Here is a 25,313-nt window from a genome sequence, read left to right as displayed (position 1 = left end):
TCCTGACCTCGTGATCCGCCCGTCTCGGCCTCCCAAAGTGCTGGGATTACAGGCTTGAGCCACCGCGCCCGGCCAGAATTCCTCTTTAAGTGAATGTCACGTCCTTTTGAAGCATCTAGGGTCCAGGCATGGTGGCTTACATCTGTAATCCCAGCACTTTGGGAGGCTGAGGTGGGAGGATCCCTTGAGGCCAGGAGTTCGGGATTAGCTTGGGCAATGTAGCAAGATCCTGTCTATACAAAAAATGGAAAAAAATTAGCTGGGCATGGTGGTGTGCACCCGTAGTCCTAACTACTCAGCAGGCTGAGGCAGGAGGATTGCCTGAGCCCCAGTATTTGAGGCTGCAATGAGCTATGTTTGCACCACTGCACTCCAGCCCGGGCAACAGAGTGAAACCTCATCTCTAAAATGAATGCATGAATTAATGAATAAATAAATTATAGGGCTGGGCGTGGTGGCTCATACCTGTAATCCCAGCACTTTGGGAGGCCAAGGCAGGCGGATCATTTGAGGTCAGGAGCTCAAGACTAGCCTGGACAACATGGTGAAACCCTGTCTCTACTAAAAAATTAGCTGGGGGTAGTGGCGGGCCCCTGTAGTCCCAGCTACTCTGGAAGTTGAGACAAGAGAATTGCTTGAACCCAGGAGGTGTAGGTTGCAGTGAGCTGAGATTGTGACACAGCACTCCAGCCTGGGTGGGCGACAGAGCGAAACTCAATCTCAAAAAATAATAAATAAATAAATAAATAAATAAAAATAAAAAAGCATCCAAGATTTCCAGCAGCTTCCAGACATAGCTTGCAAAATTATGTTGTGGAAAAAGCGCAGCCTCATTTGGATGAGCTCCTTACTATCTGTGGGACTTTGGGCAGGTAACTGCTTTAAGCCTCATTTTCCCCAAGTGTAAAATAGGGATACAATAATATCTCAGAAGTAGCTATTACAGATATCGTCATCGTCATCTTGTTCTGATTTTTTTTTTCCCCCAAGATGGGGTCTTGCTCTGTCGCCCAGGCTGGAGTGCAGTGGCGTGATCTCAGCTCACTGCAACCTCTGCCTCCCAGGTTTAAGCAATTCTCCTACTTCAGCCTCCTGAGTAACTGGGACTACAGGCGTGTGCCACTACGCCCAGCTAAGTTTTGTATTTTTAGTAGAGACAGGGTTTCACCATGTTGGTCAGGCTGGTCTTGAACTCCTGACCTCGTGATCCCCCTTCCTTGGCCTCCCAAAATGCTGGGATTACAGGCGTTAGCCACCGCATGCGGCCTTGTTTTGATGATGAATCTGCCTCTATTACAGGCTTACTTGGCTGTACCCTGGCCGCTTCTTTCCTTGTCCCTCTCCCTAGCTGCTCACCCATAAAGAGCAGGCTGTATGATTTATGTCCGCTGCGCCCCGTCCCTGACACAGAGTTGACAAATACCAGACCCTCAGCACATTTGTTGAAATGGATGAATCTCAGAGGATTCTCTGGGAATCTGGTGGCTAGAGGGGTCGGGACCACGAGGGACTCCCGCTCTCATCAAGGCGAGGAGCTGCGTTCTTGGAGTAGGGAAACTGAGTCAGCGCCTCCCTCCCTCATAACCGAGGGCCTGCGGGACTGTCTGAACACGTGGGTTTGACAGGTCAGAAAAAGGGGGAACCAGGAGAGTGGATGCTCAGAAAACATTAATGGGAAAGACAGACTGAGAAGGAGGAAAGTGGGGTGGAGAAGGCCAGCTGAGATGTGGGCCCAGGGCCGAAGCAGGGATGAAGGGTGAGGACCTTGGCGGGTGACGAGCTGCGAGGAGGGTTTTGGGCCCTGGGGACTGCGTGGCAGCGGAGGAGATGGAAGCGGAGGCGGGTACAATGTTCCGACGCAGAAGGAAGAGCGCCGAGGCTCCGGGTGGGAGCTGAGAAGGCACCCAGCGTGCGGCGGCGCTGGGTTGAAACTGCGGACTCCGCGGGTCTTCGGCGGCGGGCGTGGCAGGTGCAGGAGGCGGAGCCACGCGGGGGCGGGGCCTGTCGGGGCGGGGCGGCGAGGGGCGGGGCCGACGCGGGCCGTGGGCGGGGCGCGCCGCTAGTCTCCTGCGAGAGCCGCGGGGGCCGCGGAGCTGGAGCTGGAGCCGGAGCTGAAGCCGGAGCCGGGCTGGAGTCGGGGCGGGGACCGGGCCAGAGCGGGCTCCAGCGCCATGGGGTCGTCCGACTCCAAGCTGAACTTCCGGAAGGCGGTGATCCAGCTCACCACCAAGACGCAGGTGCGCCAGGGGGGCCCCCGGCCTCGCCATCCACCTGCCGGGCTGGGGGCTGGGCAGGGCCGGGGGTAAGCGAACTTGGCTCGCCAGGAGATGGGGGACGGGCGGGCCCCGAGCGTGACGCCAAGGCCAGCGCCGGAACGGGACCCTGCGGCCTGTACTTCAAAGCTCCATCCCCTGGCGCTAGTCCCCCACCCTCAGCCTCCTCTCCTGGGAACACCCCTCTCCCCGAAGCCGCTGCTGCCACCTTAGGCTGACGTGTGCCTACTCCCCGAGCCGGCGACACCGCTGTCCGCCTCCTGTCCCGCCCCCCGGCGTCCCCAGCTTCGCGTCTCCAGCCTCCTGCCGCCCCCACTCACCCATCCACCGTCCGCTCCCCTCCCTGTCCCTCATTGCCCGCGGGTCCCGGACGCACAGTCCCGGTTGACTCAATACAAACAAAGCCTGACTGGCGCCCGCCCCGGGTCAGAAAAACAGCTGGTGTGCGCGGCAGCGGCCTCGCTGGGCCCTGGTGGATGCCCGTGGGTGGGCAGGGAAGGCCCAGGTGTTCCTGGGAGCACGCAAAGAGTCGCGGGCAGCGAGGCAGCTTGGCGAGGGCCCCTGTCCCTAGGCCTATTGAGCACAGCCTCCCAGCTGGGGACCTCTCCAGGGGCCTCCCCGCGAGGCCCTGCGAGGGAAAGGCTGTTAGCCTGTGTGCTCTGTTCTCTGGCTCAGGGGTGGGAACCCACAGGATGGCCCTCAGTCAGCTGGTGAGGGGCCTAGGGACCCTCCAGACTAGTCCGTGCTCTTAACTCTCTGGTGAGTCCACAAGTGGCCCAATGGCCACCTCCTTGTCCCCAACACACATCACCTGGCCCCAGCAAGACTTCTTGTCTGCCCACCCCTTCTCTCCTGAGTTTTTGAACCAGGCCACTCTGGCCTCAGAGATGCTCAGCCCTGACTCCCCAGGTCCCCCATATTCAGGGGACTCAGGACCTGCTGCCCTCTGGGACCTTCCTCTTTCCTGGTTCCCCACCTCCTGCTCTCCAGGGCTCTCTCTTGCTGCAGGCAGAGTGGGATGGAGGAAGCCAGCTCCCACGGCCAGCTGGTCACAGTTCCAGGGGCCAGACCTTGCTCCCTCACCCGTTTCCCCACCCTGGAAGGGTCAAGTGTGTAGCAAATGCCCAGAGCCTTTGGAGAGTCCAACCTGGGCTGAAAGACTCTTGATAGAAACCAGACCGCACTTCACTCCCCACGGCTCCTGGGTCGTTCTGGAGCTTGGCTTTTTTAGGATGGGGTTTTCGTTCTGTGGGTGGCAGGGAAGGTGGCAAGTGGGCTCGCCCCTCAGTGTAGGGCTGCAGGGAGAGGAGTGAGGAGGCAGGGAGGAAGGGAGGCTCCCATGTTTAACTGCCTGGAGAAGAAACACCTTGCTGGAAGATTGCGCTGTGGGCTCGGCAGCTGGGGTCCTTTGCCAGGCCAGTGGGGCCAGCTCAGCAGGGTACCAAAGGCTCTGGAGTGGCCAAGATTCCTACCTGCTCAGGCCTTTTCCCCAAAATACTGTGCTTTTCCCCAAAATACTGTGTCCCTCTTTCTTTCCCTGGCTACAGCCCTATGATGGGCCACTTGAGATGGTGCTGTTCTGTTTCCCAGCTGAGGACAGTGAGCGGCCTTGGAATAGAACCTGGATAGGCTGGGGATCAGACCAGCCTTCCGGAGAGCACTAGGTCCTGTATGGGGGTGGGGGCCTGGGATGCCCGGAGAGAGAGGCCCTCAGCGGCTGAAGCTTTGAACTCTGTGTAAGTGACCTGGCTTGGGTGGCTTGGGTGTGAGGACCAGAACCCAGATGGTCATCACTGACCTTACCACTTGGAGTCCCCAAGGAGATTCAGGCCAGTTGTCCATAGGATGATATGTGGTTCCAGGCTCTTACAGGGTGTGGCTTGGGCAGCAGACAGGCAGACCTAGCACCTCTTCCCGTGGCCTGGGCCTGTGTCCCTGCTGCTCCACCTTCCTCGCCTTCCTGCCCTGCATCCTGTTTTCTTCCTGCCCCGCCGTCTAGTCCTGGGTCAGGCCTGACCCTGGTCCTGAGAGCCAGCCGCTTTGGCTGTTTCCTGGCCCTTCCTCATAGTAGGTGGGGCTCTGGAGGGGGACATTCCCAGACTTGGAAGCTTCTCCCAGATCCCGCGTGTTTGGAGTTCTCTGCTGCAGGCCGGATGAACCTGGCGGGTACAGATTTACACGTGTATACATGTATATGCATGGAAATGCATGGTGACACAGTCCTCCACAGCAGGCTTAGCAGGATCGAGTACTGGGGTACCTTCCCCCTGCACACTTGAGAGTCAAAAGATACAACTGCTCCCCAGGTCTGAGTGGGGGTCTGGTCTGAGCAGGGGCCTGGAAAAGCTGAGTTAAGAATATCTGATTTTGGGGAGCTGGGCTCGGTGGCTCACACCTGTAATCCCAACACTTTGGAAGGCCGAGGCAGGCGGATCACGAGGTCAGGAGATCGAGACCATCCTGGCTAACACAGTGAAACCCCATCTCCACTAAAAAAAAAATACAAAAAATTAGCCAGACTTGGTGGCGGGCGCCTGTAATCCCAGCTACTCGGGAGGCTGAGGCAGGAGAATGGCGTGAACCCAGGAGCCGGAGCTTGTAGTGAGCTGAGATCGTGCCACTGTACTCCAGTCTGGGTGACAGAGCAAGACACCATCTCAAAAAAAATAACATCTAATTTTGGGCCAGGCGCGGTGGCTCACGCCTGTAATCCCAGCACTTTGGGAGGCTGAGGTGGGCGGATCACCTGAGGTCAGGAGTTTGAGACCAGCCTGACCAACGTGGAGAAACCCCATCTCTACTAAAAATATAAAAAGTTGGCTGGGTGCGGTGGCTCAAGCCTGTAATCCCAGCACTTTGGGAGGCCGAGACGGGCAGATCACGAAGTCAGGAGATCGAGACCATCCTGGCTAACACGGTGAAACCCCGTCTCTACTAAAAAATACAAAAAAACTAGCCGGACGAGGTGGCGGTTGTCTGTAGTCCCAGCTACTCGGGAGGCTGAGGCAGGAGAATGGCATAAACCCGGGAGGCGGAGCTTGCAGTGAGCCAAGATCTGGCCACTGCACTCTAGCCTGGGCGACTCTGTCTCAAAAAAAAAAAAAAAAAATCAGATTTTTTTGGCCAGGCGTGGTGGCTCATGGCTGTAATCCTAGCACTTTGGGAGGTGGAGGCAGGAAGATCGCTTGAGCCCAGGAGTTTGAGACCAGCCTGGGCAACACAGCAAGACCCTGTCTCTAAAAAATAAAATAAATTAGCTGGACTGGGTGGGGTGTGCCTATCGTACCAGCAACTCAGAGGCTGAGGTGGGAGGATTGCTTGAGCCCAGGAGTTCGAGGTTACAGTGAGCTATGATTGCGCCACTGCACTCCAGTCTGGGCAACGGAGCAAGACCCTGACTCAAAAACAAACAAAAGAAAAAGAATAAGGGAAGAAGAATACCTGGTTTTCCACCAGAGTAGCTCAGTTTCTGTGACCCTAGAAGCAGGGGCCTGCCTACCTCCAGCAAAAACACTTCCTTCAAAGATCAGATATGAGAAGCTGCCTTGGGCCGGTGGAGGCCAACTGGGGTCATTGAGGTAGGCGCCGAGCCATGTATCTCCCATTAGAAGCCTAAGGGGCCTCCGTGACCCTGACTAATGCCTGTAGCATCAACTTGGCCTGGGCAGGTGATCACCAAATCTGAATGTCCAAGCCACAGTGGGACCAGGAGAGGAGGCCCAAGCTGAGGAAAGAGGGAGGCAAAGTCCTGTTCCTAAAGTTCAAGGCTGGGATCTGTCATGGCTGGGATCTCTCCTCTGCTTCCAGAATGGGCTGTTAAGTCTCTTTCTTCATTTTGGATTTAGTCCCCCAGTGACACTGCCTGATGAGCTAGGTCAGAGGTCATGCCTGCTTGTGCTTAGTTTCTGCCCTTTGAAGGGGGTAGTAGCTACCTGGGAGGTGGGAAAAGTGTCAGGGATGGGAGCTTCCCAGAGGCACTCCCAGATGGCTCTGTGGGTTTCCTGGGATGTCCTTCCTTACACCACCATGGCGTTGGGGTGCCATGTCCCTGCACTCCAGGGAGTGCCAGAGGGCTGTCCTGGCTGAGGGCCCAAGGGCCAACAAACCCCAGCCCCAGGGCCCTCCTTTAGCCTTTGTTCCTCTCCCCCAGTGAAGAACTCGCTCTACCAGTTCTGGGACTGAGAGTCATGGCCACGTGTTACCCTGCAGCTCCCTGGGGTGGGGTGGGGGTGTCTGCTCAGGGAGTGGGCTGGGGTATGCCTGGACCTTGGTGAGGCATGTGACCCCAACTCTGAGTTTGGAGAGCTCCACTGGTGCTCAGCCCTGCTCTGTGGTCAGGCTGAAGGGGTCCCCAGGACTGAGCGCAGCTTCGGTGGAACAAATATTGGCTGAACATCTGCCATATGCTTTACCGGCAAGGTCAGGGATTGACAGGGCTTCAAGGCACGTGCACCCACACTGTGGAGGCAGGGACTAAGGCACGTGCACCCAGACTGTGGAGGCAGGAACTACGCAGGGTGCGGGGAGGTTCCCAGGTGGGAGCAAGCAAGTCTGGGGTTCTGGGAGGCTTCTTAGAAGAAATAGCTTCAGAGAACAGAATTATTATTATTAAATATTTAGAGACAGGGTCTCAGTCATGTACACTGGAGTACAGTGGCACAATCACAGCTCACTGCAGCCTTGAACTCCTGGGCTCAAGCGATCTTCCTGCCTCAGCCTCCTGAGTGGCTGGGACTACAGGTGCGTGCCATTACACGTGGCTAATTTTTTCTTTTTCTTTTTCTTCTTCTTCTTTATTTATTTTTTTTTTTGTAGAGATAGGATCTCACTATGTTACCCAGGCTGGTCTCCAACTTCTGGGCTCAAGTGATCCTCTCGCCTCAGCCTCCCAAAACACTGGGATTACAGGTGTGAGCCACTCTGTCACCGAGGCAGGAGTGCCGTGGTATGATGCTGGTTCACTGCAGCTTCAACCTCCCCCGGCTTAGGCAGTCCTCCCACCTCAGCCTCCCAAGTAGCTGAGATGACAGGTGTGTGCCACCATGCCCAGCTAATTTTTTTTGATTTTTTTTTTGTAGAGATGGTATTTCGCCATGTTGTTCAGGCTGGTCTCAAACTCCTGGGCTCAAGCAATCCATCTGCCTCAGCCTCCCAAAGTGTTGGGATTACAGGTGTGAGCCACCGTGCCCAGTCATTATTATTATTATATTTTTTATTTTTTCGAGATAAGAGTCTCACTCTGTCGCCCAGGCTGGAGTGCAGTGGTGCGATCTTGGCTCACTGCAACCTCCGCCTCCTAGGTTCAAGTGATTCTCCTGCCTCAACCTACCCCAGTAGCTGGGATTACAGGCATACGCCACCATGCCCAGCTAATTTTTGTATTTTTAGTAGAGAGGGGTTTTACTGTATTGGCCAGGCTGGTCTCAAACTCCTGACCTTGTGATCCACCCACCTCGGTCTCCCAAAGTGCTGGGATTACAGGTATGAGCCACCACGCCTGGCTTATTATTATTATTGTTATTATTATTATTATTATTGAAATGGAGTCTCGCTCTGTCCCCCAGGCTGGAGTGCAGTGGCATGACTACCTCCCGAGTTCAAGTGATTCTCCTGCCTCAGCCTCCTGAGTAGCTGGGACTACAGGCATGCACCACCACACCCAGCTAATTTTTGTATTTTTAGTAGAGACGGGGTTTCACCATATTGGCCAGGGTGATCTCAAACTCCTGACCTTGTGATCTGCCTGCCTTGGCCTCCCTAAGTGCTGGGATTACAGGCGTGAACCACCGTGCCTGGCCATTATTATTTTTTTGAGACAGAGTCTTGCTCTGTTGCCCAGGCTTGAGGGCAGTAGTGCCATCACAGCTCCCTGTAGCCTTGACCTTCTGGGCTCATGGGATCCTCCCACCTCAGCCTCCTTAGAGGTTGGGTGGGCCCACCTGGCGAATTTGTTTTTATTTTTTGTAGAGACAGGGTCTCGACAAAAACCATGTTACCCAGGCTGGTCGTGAACTCCTGGGCTCAAGCAATTCTCCCACCTTGGCCTCCCAAAGTGCTGGGATTACAGACATGAGCCACCACGCCCGGCCCCAGAATTACTTTTAAACAAGATATATATTTTTTTCTGGTGATAAGAGTAACGTGTATGAAGTGCACACTTGTGGTGGTAGCAGCGACCTCAGGTTTTATTGGCTGTGGGATTTCAGAGAAGGAAGAAAGCTGTGTTGGAGAAAGCAGGAAGGGTCTTGCAGGAAGTGACACTCGGAAGGAGCCGTAAAGCGATGGGCCTGAGGAGGTGCACGTGCCTTGGACACTCTGGTCCCTTAACAGATGAACATTCAAGAGAAGAAAAATAGTAACGTGTTCTTACAGGAAAACATAAAGAAAAATATAAAACCACCTAAAGGGAGAGTTGTTATTAACATTCTGGTTCATTTTCTTCTAGTCTATTTTGTTTTTGTTTTGTTTTTTTTTTTTTTTGAGGCGGAGTCTCGCTCTGTCGCCTGGACTGGAGTGCAGTGGCCAGATCTCAGCTCACTGCAAGCTCTGCCTCCCGGGTTTACGCCATTCTCCTGCCTCAGCCTCCCGAGTAGCTGGGACTACGGGCGCCCGCCACCTCGCCCAGCTAGTTTTTGTATTTTTAGTAGAGACGGGGTTTCACCGTGTTAGCCAGGATGGTCTCGATCTCCTGACCTCGTGATCCGCCCGTCTCGGCCTCCCAAAGTGCTGGGATTACAGGCTTGAGCCACCGCGCCCGGCCGTGGCCTTCTCCATTTGTTGTTTATTTGGGTTGATTCCAACTTTGCACTGCTATCAATAATATACATGCTCCCGCGTGCACATCTCTAATGATTTCTTTTGGAGAGATTTCTAGAAGTGAAATTTATGATTCAAATTAGTTGCCTTCATTGCCTAGATGACTGCCTAGATGACTTGAAGGGCATATATGTTTTTTTTTTTTTTGAGACGGATTTTTGCTGTGTCTCCCAGGCTGGAGTACAGTGGCACGATCTCGGCTCACTGCAACCTTCGCCTCCCAGGTTCACACAATTCTCCTGCCTCATCCTCCTGAGTAGCAGAGATTATAGGTGCTTGCCACCACGCCCGGCTAATTTTTGTATTTTTAGTAGAGACAGGGTTTCACCATGTTGGCCAGGCTGGTCTTGAACTCCTGACCTCAGGTGGTCCACCTGCCTCGGCCTCCCAAAGTGCTGGGATTACAGACACGAGCCACTGTGCCTAGCTGGGCATATGTGTTTTTAAGGCCTGTTGCCTCCGTGGGAATGGATTTTGGAATACATTGTTGTGGGGAAAAGGGAAAGAGGAGAAGAGAGAACAGCTCAGGTGAAGGTAAAGAGAGGAGATGGCAGGGTGGAGTCCTGGGGTAGTAAATGCAGGTGTGTGTGTGTATGACATACACATGTGTACGCATGTGTCTGTGTGCATGTGTGTGAGGCATGTTTCTGTGAGATCTTGGTTGAGTGCTGGGCTGAGATCTGGACTTGTCCCAGCAGGCAGTGGGGAGCCCTTGAAGGGCTCTGGGTGAGGAAGCAGTGCCTGTGGCAGCGGTACATGTAGGATGCCACCTGGGTGCATGGGTGGGCAGCAGCGTAGGGGCAGGGTTGAAGGAGGTGGATGTGAAGGTGGGAACCCTGGCGAGGGCAGCCTGAGCTGCAGCACTGGAGGTGGGCGCTGAGAGGGGCGTGTTGGGGTCCAAGAGCAGCAGAGGTGAATTCACCAGATGTGGCAGCTGTTTTGGGTGTACTGCGAGAGGGCAGAGACTGGAGGCCTGTGGCGGGCAGCCTGAGTGACTGGGAACGGAATACAAAAGTTGCCTTTGGTCTTCTTCCCATGGAGAGAGGGCACAGTCTTGACCTGGATCCCCGGGCATTTGACCTAATGGTGTGGCCTGGAGCTGTGCCGAGGTGCGAAGGTCATCCTGCCTTGTCAGGGGAGGATGGTGACTTAATCAGGGTCACACAACCCCTCAGGGGTGGCGCTGGGCTTTGGCTGACTGTGCCTAGCTCACCCCTGACCATGCACACCCAGTGTCTCCAGCCTGACTGTGCTATCCAGGGGTTGTGGTGGCTGAAGGATGTCCCCCACCCATGTGGGAAGGCTCTGGGACCCCAGCTGGTAGGGGGACTCTGGCTTCCCTCTCGGGGTCTCTCCTGGTCACAGGTTGGGCAAACTTGGGCCCTCTGGCCAGGAGTTGTGTAACTCTGGACGCTTGGTCCCCCGACAGCCTGTGGAAGCCACCGATGATGCCTTTTGGGACCAGTTCTGGGCAGACACAGCCACCTCAGTGCAGGATGTGTTTGCACTGGTGCCAGCAGCAGAGATCCGGGCCGTGCGGGAAGAGTCACCCTCCAACTTGGCCACCCTGTGCTACAAGGTGAGCGCTGCCCAGTCCCTCGCTGCCACTATTCTACCCTCCCAACCCACAGCAGGAGAAGGCAGGCACATCCAGGGCCTCCCGACCCCCAGGTCCTGTGGCTTCACCCAGCTCTCCCACTTCTCTCCCTGTGGTTCTCCTCGCTGGGCGGAGGGACCATGGCAGCCGCCATTTATGGGGAAATCCTCCGGGCCACATCTAACTGAGCACATTCTATAGACGGGTTCATTCAGCTCCCTCTGTGGGGTGGGTACTGCTAGTGTCGCCAGTTTACAGATAGGGAAACTGAGGCTGGGAGACTGACTTAGCAAGGCCTCAGCCATCCAGTGACGAGCTGGGCCCTGGCTGTCCTGATGCTTCAAGCTGCTCTGGCCTGTGTCCCAGTCCCCCCAGGCTGGCTGACCCCAACTCCAGGTGGCTCCTCTGCCTGTGGCCCCACTGTCTCTCCTCTGCAGCCTGGATGCCCACCTGACCCCAAGTGCCAGGGTCCTCTCCCCACTTTCCAGCCTGCCCTCTGCTCCTGCCTGCCCCCACAGGCCGTTGAGAAGCTGGTACAGGGAGCTGAGAGTGGCTGCCACTCGGAGAAGGAGAAGCAGATCGTCCTGAACTGCAGCCGGCTGCTCACCCGCGTGCTGCCCTACATCTTTGAGGATCCCGACTGGAGGGGCTTCTTCTGGTCCACAGTGCCCGGGGCAGGGCGAGGAGGGGTCTGTGGGCCTGGCCAGGGCTGGGTGGGAAACAGAGTTGGCGTCACAGGGAGAGTGCCCTTCAGGGCCGGCCATGTTCCTCCAAGCCTCTTCTGGGATTTGGGAAGTGCAGGGGTGGGGCCAGTGGGTGCTGCTGAGGGATGGTGTTCACGCCACCTCCTTGGGCCCTCAGTTCCCCTCCCGTGGGGGTTTCTGTGTCCACAGTCCGGAAGAAGTAGGGTATGGAGAGAAGCTGAGAGCAGGGGTCACTGGGCAGAGGTGGGGGCCGAGGAACTGGGCCCTCTGAGGGCCGGAGAGGGACCGTACTGTCCTCTCTTCCCTACACCACCTGCCCTGGGTTTATCTCTGGGTGAGGTGCCGAGGGATGCAACATAGCGATTCCTAGCAGGGCTGAGACTCTTGATGTTGGGGGTCGCCCCCGGTCCCCTCCGGTCGGTAGAGGAGTTTCCCTTGATGTTCCCGGCCCGGCTCCCTGCTCTGCCCCACTTCTGCCTTGGGAGGTTTGGGGCAACCAGGAGTCCACTTCCTGTCCCTTCATTCCTCTGCCCATGGGTGCCTGCCTGGGCTCAGCCCCTGTCCTCCACCACCCCACAAGCCCTGGGCCACCTCTCCCTGGCCAGCTATCACTGAGGCAGCCTGTGGGTGCTGTGTCCCCAGCAGGGAGAAGAGGATGATGAGAATGCCAGGCCCCTGGCTGAGTCCCTGCTCCTGGCCATTGCTGACCTGCTCTTCTGCCCGGACTTCACGGTCCAGAGCCACCGGAGGAGCACTGTGGTGAGGGTCCCCCAGCCCCCCACCCCCAGACCGAGCAGGCTCTGGTCCTGGGTTGGGGCCAGGCCAGTTGAAGTTCCCTTGGGCAGATTGCACTGGGGGCCGGGGGGCTCCAGGAGAGCTAAGCTGCCTGGCACGTGTAGGCCTGGGTGGTGACTGGTACAGCTGGAGGGAAGCCAGCTGGGGCTGGCCCTGCCTGCTGCATTCGGATGGCTGGGCACAGACACCCATTGTCTTTGCCTGCCCAGGGTGGGTGGGGGTGCAGGGCTCGGACACAGGAGGCCTGGCCCTCTTGCTTCCTGTGGCGGCATGGACTTCACCTTGATGTTCTCTGCCCACCCCCAAACGCGCGGCACCCAATCCCCTGCCCCTCCCTCCCTCTCTCCCTGTCCCACACTGGACTGAGCAAGTGAAAGAACCAGTGTGAGATGGAAGAAAAATGAGCTTTCAAGAGACCTAAGAATATTCATTCCCGCCCTTGTGCATGAGGACCGGGCCATTTTGAGGACCTGTCTTTAAGAGAATTGGGGGTCTCTGCCCCATGGGACTGTGCGAGGCTCTAGGTGGTAGGGTTCTGACTCAGGCTGCTGTTCACCTCTCGACCCCTAACCCGGCCTCTTCCTGGCCCTGTCCCGAGGACTCGGCGGAGGACGTCCACTCCCTGGACAGCTGTGAATACATCTGGGAGGCTGGTGTGGGCTTCGCTCACTCCCCCCAGCCTAACTACATCCACGATATGAACCGGTGAGCTTTGCCCAGGCCCAGAGCCCTCTTTGCAGCTGGACCCCGGGCCGGGCCCCCACACAGCTCAGAGAGAGCCCATAGGCTCTCCCCAGAAGACCATCCTCACCTGTGACCTGACCTTGGCCTTACAGGGGTCAGCAGAGGTCACTTCCTTCCATGGACCTGGGCTGGGGCGCTGGGCTGGGTGGGCAGCACCTCCAAGAGGGAACTGGGATCCTAAGGTCCCCTCTCCCTTCCCCCGCCAAGGATGGAGCTGCTGAAACTGCTGCTGACATGCTTCTCCGAGGCCATGTACCTGCCCCCAGCTCCGGAAAGTGGCAGCACCAATCCATGGGTTCAATTCTTTTGTTCCACGGAGAACAGGTGAGGTCCCGCCTTTCTGCCGCTCTCCTCCGTCTTATTCCAGGCAACCCAGAACTGAGTCCACTCGCCAGCCCTTAGTCTCGTTTGAGGGGAGGTGCTGCCCCCTGGTGGTGATAAACTTTAATTTACCAGCAACACCTTACACCAGCCCCTTCAGTCTCTCCTTGGAGTCCTGGACAGGACAGAATCTGGGGGCCCCTCAGTGATCCGTCCCTGGGTCCTCCATCAAGAGCCGCCTGTCCAGTAGAAATAGGATGCAAACCACGAGTGCAATTTTAAAATTAAAAAACGTTAAAAAGTAAAATTGGGCCAGGCGCGGTGGCTCACACCTGTAATCCCAGCACTTTGGGAGTCCAAGGTGGGCAGATCACCTGAGGTCAGGAGTTCGAGACCAGCCTGGCCAACATGGTGAAACCCTGTCTCTACTAAAAATACAAACATTAGCTGGGCTTGGTGGTGGGCGCCTGTAATCCCAGCTATTCAGGAGGCTGAGGCACGAGAATCACTTGAACCCAGGAGGCAGAGGTTGCAGTGAGCTGAGATTGCGCTATTGCACTCCAGCCTGGGTGACAGAGTGAGACTCCATTTCAAAAAATAAATAAATAAATAAAATTAATTAATAATATATTTCATATAACCCGATATACCCCAAACTTTAGCATTTAACATGGAATCAGTATACAACATTATTGAGCTGTTTTACATCCCCCCCCTTTTTTTTTTGGAGATGGAGTCTCGCTCTGTCTCCCAGGCTGGAGTGCAGTGGTGCGATCTCGGCTCACTGCAAGTTCCACCTCCCGGGTTCACGCCATTCTCCTGCCTCAGCCACCCCAGCAGCTGGGACTGTAGGCGCCCGCCACCTCGCCTGGCTAATTTTTTTGTATTTTTAGTAGAGACAGGGTTTCACCATGTTAGCCATGATGGTCTCGATTTCCTGACCTCGTGATCCACCTGCCTTGACCTCCCAAAGTGCTGGAATTACAGGCGTGAACCACCGCGCCCGGCTGGCACATCCCCCTTTTCATACTAAGTTTTCAGAATCCAGTGTGTATTTTGCACTTATAGCAAGTCTTGGTTCCAATCAGCTACATTCCAAGGGCTCGACAGCTCCTTGTGGCTTGAGGCTGCTGTGTGGGATCCTGCAGTTCAGAGACTGGGTTGGGGTGTGTGTGTGACAAATACCCCGAAGGGCAGGGAGGCCCACATGAGGCACTTATGGACTGTGGGGGACATGTGAGCACGGGGCGGGGGGCTGTCACACGTGTCACATGGCAGGGTTGAGTATTTGAGCAGGTAGCTCCCACTGGGAGCTGCGTTGGCCGCATAGGGTCAGTGCCCAGCAGGGAGCGGTCAACCTCCACCTTCCAGACTCTGGTCCCTACATGACACGCCTTATTCAGGTTTCCTAGTCTTCTGCTCAACCTTCCACCCTACTCCAGAAGAGAAGGGAGCCGGGCAATCCCCTCCACCAGCCATGATCAGAGGCTGGCCAGAGTTTTCTTTCTCACCAGCCTTATCAGGCAAACTGCCACCCTTTGTTCCTCACTTAACCTCTCTGGGTCTCAGCTTCCTCATCTGTAAGATGAGCAGCTTGAACCCTGACATCTCTTGAGTCTAAGTGGAGTCATTCTGTGGCCTGGGAACTGGTTGGCTGAGCCTGGGCTCTGCTCCCCGAGGGGAAGCCCGCCTTCTCCATGGGCCTCCAGTCCCATCTCTGAGGCCCTGAGGGAGGGTATCTGCCCCTTAAGACCCTAAGGGGTATGAATGTGTCCTACTCATGGTTCTGGGCTTCCCCCACCCACTCTTTCCAAGCCACTCCCTGGCCTGGCGCTAAAATGCTTGTTGAATGAGGCTGACCCTCCCATGTGGCCAGAGGGGTGTGGCCAGGGGGCTGGGCCCCGGTGGAGCCTCTGCAGCCTTGTCCCCTCTCCTGCTGCAGACATGCCCTGCCCCTCTTCACCTCCCTCCTCAACACCGTGTGTGCCTATGACCCTGTGGGCTACGGGATCCCCTACAACCACCTGCTCTTCTCTGACTACCGGGAGCCCCTGGTGGAGGAGGCTGCCCAGGTGCTCATTGTCACCTTGGACCACGACAGCGCCAGCAGTGCCAGCCCCACTGTGGATGGCACCACCACCGGCACCGCCATGGATGATGCCGATGTAAGGATGGGAACATGGAGGGGACAGCTGCTGGGGCTGCGGGTGGCCGGGAGGATGCCTGCTTACCACGGGCTTGTCCTCTTGGCAGCCTCCAGGCCCGGAGAACCTGTTTGTGAACTACTTGTCCCGCATCCATCGCGAGGAGGCAAGTCCAGTCCCCACAGTGGCTTTGCAGGGGGCGGGGGGATGCAAGTGAGACAGGGATATGGGGGATCCTGACCCCTCCATGAAGGAACTATGCTCTCTGTGGGCTGGGGCCACCCTAGATGAAATATTGGCAGGGCTGTGGGGGTTTCAAGATGCAGGAAGGGCTGATGGCCTCACCTGGGTAGAGGTAACTGGGAAGGCTTCTAGGAGGAGGCGGCTGACGTCATTTCAGAGGTGGTGGGGAGAGAGGGGAATGACAGTGGGCAAGGGCTTCAGGCCAGGCAGTCCCAGTTCACATGTCTTGTGATCTTGGTGGGAAGTTGCTTGAACTCCCAGAGTTCTAACTTCTGCAGCTAAAACACAGGACACTAGCTGCCTTCTCACCCCAGCTGGTAGCAGGTCTCAGTAAATGACACAACAGTGGAATGCCCCTTGAGTGTGATGGGGTGATGGGGGAGTATTTTGGGGAGGGGTAGAACGATGGAATCTGTCAACCATGAGTCTAAGGTGGGCAGGGACGAGGTTGAGGGTGTGCATGTGTGGGAGCTCACTGGGAGCGGCAGCCTTGCTCAAGGGGCGCACAGCCCAAGGACAGAGAGTCTGCAGTCTGGTGGAGGGGCCAGGGCTGTCCACACCTATGAAGGACTCCGTTTCCTGAGGCGTCGGCCCAGGACAGCTATGGATGACAGCATCAGGGCCCTCGGTCTCTGGAGGTGGGATCTGGCTCTGGGGGAAGGAGGAGGCATTTGTGGGGGGCCTGGGCTGGGAAGCTGGAGCTGTGGGGATCATGCTGGACAGGTCCGCTGCTCTGCCCTCACCCCCAGGACTTCCAGTTCATCCTCAAGGGTATAGCCCGGCTGCTGTCCAACCCCCTGCTCCAGACCTACCTGCCCAACTCCACCAAGAAGATACAGTTCCACCAGGAGCTGCTAGTTCTCTTCTGGAAGCTCTGCGACTTCAACAAGGTGGGCCAGCCTCGAGGGGCCCTGCAGGGAGATGGAGAGCAGCCGCTCCAATAGCCCAGGGGCGGGGACAGTGTCAGACTGAGGGGGGTGGGGCAGAGCTGCCCCTCCCTTGAACTCAGCCCACTTGGTCCCTCCCCGCACCCCAGAAATTCCTCTTCTTCGTACTGAAGAGCAGTGACGTCCTAGACATCCTTGTCCCCATCCTCTTCTTCCTCAACGATGCCCGGGCCGATCAATGTAAGACCAGGGTGGGGTGGGATGCTGGGAGCTTCCCTGGTGGCGAGGTGGAGGGCCCGCCATCTGCCCTGCCTCCCAGCAGCTCAGGCCTGGCACTCTAACCTCCCGAGAGGGAGGCCCCCAAAATGGTCCCTGTCTGGGCCCCTCCCTCCCCCTCCCACCCGAGTGACCCCTCCCACGTCACCTGCCGCAGCTCGGGTGGGCCTGATGCACATTGGTGTCTTCATCCTGCTGCTTCTGAGCGGGGAGCGGAACTTTGGGGTGCGGCTGAACAAGCCCTACTCGGTTCGCGTGCCCATGGACATCCCAGTCTTCACGGGGACCCACGCCGACCTGCTCATTGTGGTGAGGGGGCTCATGCGGCTGGGCCCAGCTGGTGCAGGGGCGGCGTCCTCTTGGCTGAGTCTGGAGGCAGCGGGGACCCCACAGTGCCCCTGTCCCTCCCGGCACAGGTGTTCCACAAAATCATCACCAGCGGGCACCAGCGGCTGCAGCCCCTCTTCGACTGCCTGCTTACCATCGTGGTCAACGGTAGGGACCCGGAGCTCGCACTCCCCGCACTCACCACCAGGTGGTGCCAGGCCACAGGCCAACCTGCCACCCGCTCCGGGGTTCAAGCCCCTCCAGCCCACAGAAAGAAAGCAAACTTGTGTGCCATTCATAGTAGCCACATTAAAAAAAAAAGGGTGACAACAATTTAATAATATGTTTTATCTATTCCACTATATCCCAAACACCATCATCTCAACGTGTAGCTTATGTAAAAATTACTAATGAGATATTTAATATTCCCTTCTCACACTCAGTCTTGTCGCCCAGGCTAGAGTGCAGTGGTGTCATCTCAGCTCACTGCAACCTCTACCTCCTGGGTTCAAGCTATTCTCATGCCTCAGCCTCCTGAGTAGGTGGGATTACAGGCGTGTGCCACCACACCTGGCTAATTTTTGTGTCTTTAGTAGAGACAGGGTTTTGCCATGTTGTCCAGGCTGGTCTCGAACTCCTGACCTCAGATGATCTGTCCACCTCAGCCTCCCAAAGTGCTGGGATTACAGGCATGAGCCACTGCGTCTGGCCTTTTTTCTTTTTCTTTTTTTTAAATTTTAACCATTTCTTTGACATCTGAAGGAGTTTAGCCCTATTTATTGGAGCCATTGGTAGTCCAATAACACTTTTACTTTATTTATTTATTTAATTTTTTTTTTAAATATTTGAGACAGAGTCTTACTCTCTGTTGCCCAGGCTGGAGTGCAGTGGCACAATCTCCATTCACTGCAACCTCCCAGGTTCAAGTGATTCTCATGCCTCCCAAGTAGCTGGGATCACAGCATATGCCACCATGCCTAGTTTTTTTTTTTTTTTTTTTTTTTTTTAGTAGAGACAGGGTTTTGCCATGTTGGCCAGCCTGGTCTCGAAGTCCTGGCCTCAAGCAGTCTGCCTGCCTTGGCCTCCCAAAGTTCTGGGGTTACAGGCGTGAACCACCACACCCGGCCATATTTCATTTTATTTCTAATTATAGTGACGGGATCTCACTATGTTTCCCAGGCTCATCTCAAACTCTTGAGCTCAAATGATCCTCCTGCCTCAGCCTCCCACAGTGCTGGGATTATATAGGCGTGAACCACCGTGGTCTCTTGTGTATTTCATCTGTGCAGCACACGCATTAGGACTTAGCTGTGTTTCAAGCACGAAGTGGCCGTACATGGCTGATGTCCACTGTGTTGGGCAGTGCAGGTTTGGACAATTGGAGTCACACAGTATGGGGATGTGGAAGTCCCACCCTTTCTGCCTTTGCCTTCCGTGTCCAGTCTCCACCCCCACCCAGCAAGGACTGCACACAGCTGCTGGGGAGGGGAAGCAGAAGGAGCCAGGCTCCCTGGGGTTCAGGACCCAGCAAGGCAGGTGGCCATGGGCTGGGGCAAAATGCCTTCAATGTGAACATCTTTTGGAGAGGATGGTCATGGCTAGGGCCGGCTGGCCTGTCTGTGGCCTGGTTTAGACTGCAGGGTGGGTAGTGTGGGGTGGTAGAGGCCTCTAGCTGGGCTGTGATCTCTGGGACCAGGACTGTCTCTTTCCCTCCTGGTTCACCCTCTGGCTCCATCTCACAAATCTCCACTGAGGCAGTTCTGAGAACACATTTGTGAACAAGACAGCCCCGGTCCCTGCCCTGCGGGGCCCTCAGCCTAGGGAGGGAAAATGACACAAGACAAGGAAGCGTGCAGATAGATCAGCATGGAACGCCAGGGTGGGTGTGCCCCCAGGGCTGGGCCCCAAAATACATCTCTAGTGACATGACAGCTTGACGTTCTGGAAGGATTTAAAGTCCTGAGTTTGTATCCTTGCACAATCATTTCATTAGTTGGGATCTTGGGCCAAGTTTACAACCCTCTTTGAGCCTCAGTTTACCTATCTATAAAATGGGGATGATCTTGTCCGTGTCCTGCCTCCCTCGTGGTATGGGGGGACTGGCATGGGTGGGATGCGTGTGGCTGTGTAAGCAGGACAGCTGTCTTCATAGTCGAGGGGTGAGGGTGAGGCCTAACTGCCTCCCAGGACTCTGCACGCAGTATGGCCAGTGTGGACTCGGCCTCCTGGGCCTTGCACTTCCTGGCTCTGCAGGGGTCAGGGAGGGATTGGGAGCAGGAGCCTGTTGTTCCACCTAGGCCCAGGATGTGCAGGGATGGCTTGGTGGGGCGGAGGGCCCAGGAGTGAGCTGGCCCCTCCCCTACAGTGTCCCCCTACCTCAAGAGCCTGTCCATGGTGACTGCCAACAAGTTGCTGCACCTGCTGGAGGCCTTCTCCACCACCTGGTTCCTCTTCTCTGCCGCCCAGAACCACCACCTGGTCTTCTTCCTCCTGGAGGTCTTCAACAACATCATCCAGTACCAGTTTGACGGTGAGGCACCAGCCTGAGGCCCTGGTGATCAGGGTGGCCAGTGGGCCTCCTTCCTACCTAAGGAGGGCACAGCCCAGGAGGCGGCCTCTGGGAAGTGCTGGACTGCTTGTCTTCTGCCCCCAGTTCATTCATTCAGTGTACATTTATTGAGCATCTATAGTGTACCTGGGTGCAGGGGATACAGTGGGGAACAAAGCTTTGCTTCTTGCCCTGTGGAGCTCACAGCTGGGGCTGGAGGCAGGGAGGGAGGCTTCAAACAGATGATTACCCTCTAATGGACGTCTGAATTTTTTTTTTTCCGATGGCATCTCACTCTGTCACCCAGGCTGGAGTGCAGTGGTGTGATCTTGGTTCACTGCAATCTCCTTCTCCCAGGTTCATGCAATTCTCCTGCCTCAGCCTCCTAAGTAGCTGGGATTACAGGTGCCCTCCAATATACCTAGCTAACTTTTTGTACTTTTAGTAGAGACAAGCAATCTGCCTGCCTCGGCCTTCCAAAGCACCAGAGTTACAGGCATGAGCTGTTGGGCTGGGCCTTCGCCTTTGTGGGATTTCACCATGTCAGCCAGGCTGGTCTCAAACTCCCGACCTCAAATGATCCACCTGCCTTGGCTTCCCAAAGTGCTGGGATAATAGGCGTGAGCCAGCACACCTGGCCTGAAGTGTGATAAAAGGGAAGTGCGGAGTAGTAAGACCCTGATGGGCATCTTAGCAGCCCGTCTGCCCAGTGTTGCAGACACCCGGCTGCCTGCTGTCACTTCAAGCCTTGCCACTCGTTAGCCCTGTGACCGGGGCACGTCACCTGACCTCTCCGAGCCTCAGTGCCCTCATCTGTAAGTTGCTCATAACAATGGTTCTAAGAGTCCTGGTCTCAGAAGGTATTGGGAAGATGGAGCAAAATAACCCCCAGAAGGCACTTAGCACAGTGCCTGGCAACTTAAAAATGATCGATTTTTATTATTGCTATGTCCAAAGTCGGTCAAATTTGCAGTGATCCCTGAGGGAGAAATAGTGGTAAGGTGGGGCAGGAGACAGCACATGCAAAGGCCCTGGGGTGGGATGTGGAACTGAAAGTGAAGAGTATGGCATGAGGCGGGACCAGAGATGGGGACTGGGGCCTGAGAGCTGGGAGAAGTCAGCGCTGGGGGATGGACGGCAGGCACATGCCGCATGATCCTCCGTGACTCCTCCTGGCCACCGTGCTCGGGAAGAGAGTCAGAATACTTAACAGCTGGCCTGCTGTGGACGCTGCCATGCTGGGGCCTGCCCTCTTTGCCAGGTGTTAACCCTTTAGTGCTGGGTTGTGGAGGGGGACTCAAAGGCACTGGGGCAGGGGTGTTGTGGGGTGCTCTGGTCTGACATGCTGGGATAGCCATAGTGGGCACACATAGCCAGTGCCAGCAGCCCTGCCCCAGCACTCTATCTTGGGCTCCCTGTACCATCTCCAACCCCTTGGGCAGACACCCTCCTGTCCTCCAAACTCCCCCTTCCGGGAAGCCCACCCAGATTGGACCGGGGGAGCTGGAGGGGGCCTCCCTGAGGTGAGGCATGCTCCGTGCCCACAGGCAACTCCAACCTGGTCTACGCCATCATCCGCAAGCGCAGCGTCTTCCATCAGCTGGCCAACCTGCCCACGGACCCGCCCACCATTCACAAGGCCCTGCAGCGGCGCCGGCGGACACCCGAGCCCTTGTCTCGCACCGGCTCCCAGGAGGGCACCTCCATGGAAGGCTCCCGCCCCGCCGCCCCTGCAGAGCCAGGCACCCTCAAGACCAGCCTGGTGGCTACTCCAGGTCTAGTGCTAGTGGAAGGGAGAGGAGCGTGAATACCGGTGTGGCTGGGGGAGGGACACGGTCTCGGGGTGTCACCCCCATCTCTGGCAAATAGCGTGGCTTGTGTATGGAATCTGAGGGGATGGGGCTGGGCAACAGGGATGGGGGGAGGGTACTGGGTGGGCTTAGCATGTGTAGCTTGGTGTTGGGGGCAGAGCCTCAGGGCGAGTGTAGACTGTGGAGGGATGAGCACAGAAGAGGCTGTTGCAATGATCAGACACTGCCTCTAGAGCCAGCGGAGGTTCCAGAGGGAAGCAGGAGTAAAACAAATACAAATAAAAAGTAAAGTGGGTGGAGGAAGGGCTAGCAGGGGCACTGTGGCGGGTGGTCCTCACTCCCACCTGTGCCCTGCCCAGGCATTGACAAGCTGACGGAGAAGTCCCAGGTGTCAGAGGATGGCACCTTGCGGTCCCTGGAGCCTGAGCCCCAGCAGAGCTCGGAGGATGGCAGCCCAGCCAAGGGGGTGGGTGATGGGGACTCCAGGAGCCAGGCATGGCTGGCCCTTCCCTTCTCCCCTGGCCTCTGCAGTGGGGGCTGGGCCGGGGCACTCTGGGGTCACCTGCAGCAGAGGGGCAGACACCTAGTGCCCAGGATGTTAGAGCCAGCGCTGCTGACTCCCTTGGGGGTGGGGGCCTCTCACAGATCCCTCCCTTGTTTCCTGGTCCCGGCGAAGCCCTTGGCCTTCAGACTTCTCATCTCTCCGCCTTATCTGAGCTGGCCTTTACCCAGCCTGCCCTGTCAGCCGCTGGCCCTAAACCTGTCACTAGGTTGGGTTGGGCCTGGGGCAAAGGCTGCTGGGCTGGGCCTTCCCCTTTGTGGGATTTCCAGCTGCCAGTGGAGAGGGCTCTTTGCCCCCCACTCTACCCCTCACCCAACCCTGCCATCCCTCACCCCTGTTCTTTTCTGGGGGCCAGGAGCCCAGCCAGGCATGGAGGGAGCAGCGGCGACCATCCAGTTCATCAGCCAGTGGGCAGTGGAGCCCAACGCCGGAGTGGGTGAGGGACCCCATGCCAGGCGAGCAGGGGCTGGGGTTTGGGCAGATGGTACAGGGGCGGGAGCTGGGTTGGGGTTCCCTGGCCTGGGGAAGCTCAGTGAAGATGGCAATGAGTCCGAATCAAAGGACCCTGGCGTAGCAGCCTGGCTCCGGGTCCGTCCTTCCAGCTGGTGACATCCCACGTGTTCGGCCTCTCTGGCTTGGTGGCTTCCTTCGTCTACACTGTTGCCAGAGTCCCCAGCAGGATTAAGCCCCAGGCGCCCACAGTGCTCTCTTCCTTAATAAATCACTCTTTCCGACTTCCTTCCCTGAATCTCATCCCCACGCCCTGTGTCTCCTGAGATCACGCCAGTTGCACTGGAACAGGGATCATTGCTGTTCCTGCCTGACCACGCTGTTGTGAGGGCTAAAGGCGACAGTCTCCTGAAAGGCACGTGGCACAGCCATGGCTTCATGCGGAGCCGTGGCGCTTGCCATCCATTAACAATGAACTGTTCAGGGGTCCTGCTTGGTGCCAGGCTTATGCTGCAGGGAGCAGGGGTGCTTTCTGCCTTGGGGAGCCTGTGGTTCTGGGTCAGGGTCAGGCTTGCCCTGCAGCCTCCAGGGGTTGCTTTCTCAGCCCCAGGAACCCCATCCCTCCCCAGGTCCTCTCCTGGAAGTCAAAGCTGCCGCTGCAGACCATCATGAGGCTGCTGCAGGTGCTGGTTCCGCAGGTGGAGAAGATCTGCATTGACAAGTGAGCCGGGCGCCAGCAGGGCCGGGGGTGTGGGCGGGGCCGGGGGTGTGGGCAGGTGGACTCTGGGCGGGGCCAGCCTAGGCTTAGGTGGGTGTATGATGGGAAACATGGGTCTTGGGAGTCCAGAGTGAGCCCTGTGCTCCTCTAGACCATGTGAGTGTGCTGGAGACACCCCTCTCCCTGCAGGGGCCTGACGGATGAGTCTGAGATCCTACGGTTCCTGCAGCATGGCACCCTGGTGGGGCTGCTGCCCGTGCCCCACCCCATCCTCATCCGCAAGTACCAGGCCAACTCGGGCACTGCCATGTGGTTCCGCACCTACATGTGGGGCGTCATCTATCTGAGGTGGGCCCCGGGGGGTGGGGTGGTGTCCGCCTGAGAGCCTGCCCAGCAGGGCTCAGCAGGGACCTCAGCTCTGGGCCCCACCACCCATGGTGGACTTCATGTCAAGACAGTCAACTAAGGCGGCCTTGCTTGGTTGAGGGTGGCACCTGCAGCCCAGGGTGGGACATCGCAATGGAAAGTGTTGGCTTGGCCATTCCTGCCACCCAGCTCCTCCTGGTGCCTTGTCTGCAAGGTGCCCCAGCACCTGGGTAACCCCCCACTTCCTCCACAGGAATGTGGACCCCCCTGTCTGGTATGACACCGATGTGAAGCTGTTTGAGATACAGCGGGTGTGAGGATGAAGCCGGCAAGGTGCTCAGTCTAGGGGAAGGCAGGGCCCTGGTCCCTGAGGCTTCCCTGACCCACCATTCTGAGCTTGAAATGACCACGATCAGGGCCTGGGACAGGCAGAGTGGCTGAGTCCTAAGTGTCAGGCCCCAGAGACCCCTGTGGCCAGGACAATGTGGACCGACTCTGATCTCCCTCAACCCCTAGGCTGGACTCACAGGAGCCTCATCTCCGGGGCTAAGCCCCCACCAGAGACCACTGCCCCCAATAGTCGGACTCCCCCTTTAAGACCTGGCTCAGTGCTGTCCCCTCAGTGCCCACCCACTCCTGTCCTGCCCAGCCCCAGAGGCAGAAGCCATCAGGTCACTGTGCCCTAGGGGATTTGACCAAGGAACCACGGGCTGTCCCTTGAGGTGCCTGGGCAGGGTGAGGGGTGCTTCCAGCCTCCTAACCCGAAGCCAGCTGTTCCAGGCTCCAGGGGAAATAGGTGTGGCCAGGCTGCTCCTCGAGGAGGCTGGGAGCTGGCTGACTACAAAAGCCAGGCTGGGCCACCTCCCGTGTACTTGGGGCATGGTGTGGGGTGGTGAGGGTCTCCTGCTGTATTCTCCTGGGTCCGTGGAAATAGCCTGGCTCCCTCTTACCCAGTAATGAGGGGTAGGGAAGGGAACCGGGGGCCAGCCATTTAGTCCTCCCTGCCCTGCCCACTGCCTGGATGGGGCGATGTCACCCCCTCATCCTTCCCCCAGCTCTGGCCCCTGGGTCCCGCCCCCCAACCCCTTGTGTCAGAACAATCTTTGCTCTGTACAATCGGCCTCTTTACAATAAAACCTCCTGCTCCACATTCCGACTCTGCGGTTGAGGCAAGGGGTCAGGTGTGGCTCTTGTCTTCATTGGAGCTGGGGACTCTGCACCTCAGAGGGCCCCCAGTGCATGACTGGGAACCAGCATTTGTTATTTTCTTGGGTGGGAAAGCAGGATTAGACCCTGTCACCTAGGGTTTGGGGCCCCTGGGCTGTTGCCACCCAGAGAAAGGGCCCACAGGAGAGGCCATAGGGCCACCCCAGGCAGCCACTGAGACAGCGCGGGGAGGCCTGTGCTTGCTAGTGATTCACTTCAGTGGCAGGGGGCGGGGGGGCATGAGGAGGAGGGCAGAGCCTCATCTGCAGGGCCAGGGCTGCCCTCTCTGGCCTCGCCCAAGGCAGAGTCAGGGAGATGGATGGCCTGCCACACCTGCCCTTTCCCTTCCATTCCTGCCCCACCTGATGGTTCAGGAATCAGCCAGGGGCCACAGCCTGCATGGAGAGCCAGCTGCAGAATGTCACTGGGGGATCTGTTCTAGACAGAGGGTGTGCTGGGGAGGGGTGGGGATGGAGAGACACGAGCCCCGACCTGTCTCTCCCACCTCCTCCCCTGGATCGGACC

The 25,313-nt window shown here is 57.3% G+C and overlaps 1 protein-coding gene across 3 annotated transcripts; it reads left to right on the top strand.

Moving 5' to 3' along the window:
* Window positions 1–2,021: 2,021 nt before the first annotated feature.
* Window positions 2,022–24,732, top strand: HID1 (HID1 domain containing). Of its 3 annotated transcripts, none has more exons than XR_004430434.1 (19): window positions 2,022–2,237; window positions 10,519–10,668; window positions 11,205–11,375; window positions 12,033–12,149; window positions 12,784–12,890; window positions 13,137–13,253; window positions 15,193–15,415; window positions 15,504–15,560; window positions 16,387–16,527; window positions 16,674–16,764; window positions 16,958–17,109; window positions 17,217–17,295; window positions 19,493–19,657; window positions 21,223–21,450; window positions 21,846–21,952; window positions 22,404–22,503; window positions 23,128–23,219; window positions 23,406–23,564; window positions 23,836–24,732. XR_004430434.1 is itself a non-coding variant. In XM_033182104.1 (19 exons), exons 1-19 carry the CDS (start codon window positions 2,172–2,174, stop codon window positions 23,897–23,899), a joined length of 2,364 nt encoding a protein of 787 aa, XP_033037995.1. In that variant the 5' UTR covers window positions 2,022–2,171; the 3' UTR covers window positions 23,900–24,732. The 3 variants fall into 3 exon arrangements, 2 of the variants coding, with proteins under 2 accessions (XP_033037995.1, XP_033037994.1); XM_033182104.1 differs by having other exon boundaries at window positions 12,036–12,149; window positions 22,404–22,484; XM_033182103.1 differs by having other exon boundaries at window positions 22,404–22,484.
* The last annotated feature ends 581 nt before the right edge of the window (window positions 24,733–25,313 follow it).

The sequence above is a fragment of the Trachypithecus francoisi genome, unplaced genomic scaffold (assembly GCF_009764315.1).
Source record: "Trachypithecus francoisi isolate TF-2019V2 unplaced genomic scaffold, Tfra_2.0 Lachesis_group20, whole genome shotgun sequence".
Classification (NCBI taxonomy): domain Eukaryota; kingdom Metazoa; phylum Chordata; class Mammalia; order Primates; family Cercopithecidae; genus Trachypithecus; species Trachypithecus francoisi.
This window is presented reverse-complemented; position numbering and strand designations above follow the sequence as displayed.

Coding starts and splice junctions, on each gene's coding strand:
- HID1 (XM_033182103.1), top strand. CDS start 2,172: ATGGGGTCGTCCGACTCCAAGCTGAACTTCCGGAAGGCGGTGATCCAG. Junction 15,416..15,503: donor CCGCCATGGATGATGCCGAT/GTAAGGATGGGA, acceptor TCCTCTTGGCAG/CCTCCAGGCCCGGAGAACCT. Junction 17,296..19,492: donor GCTTACCATCGTGGTCAACG/GTAGGGACCCGG, acceptor CCTCCCCTACAG/TGTCCCCCTACCTCAAGAGC.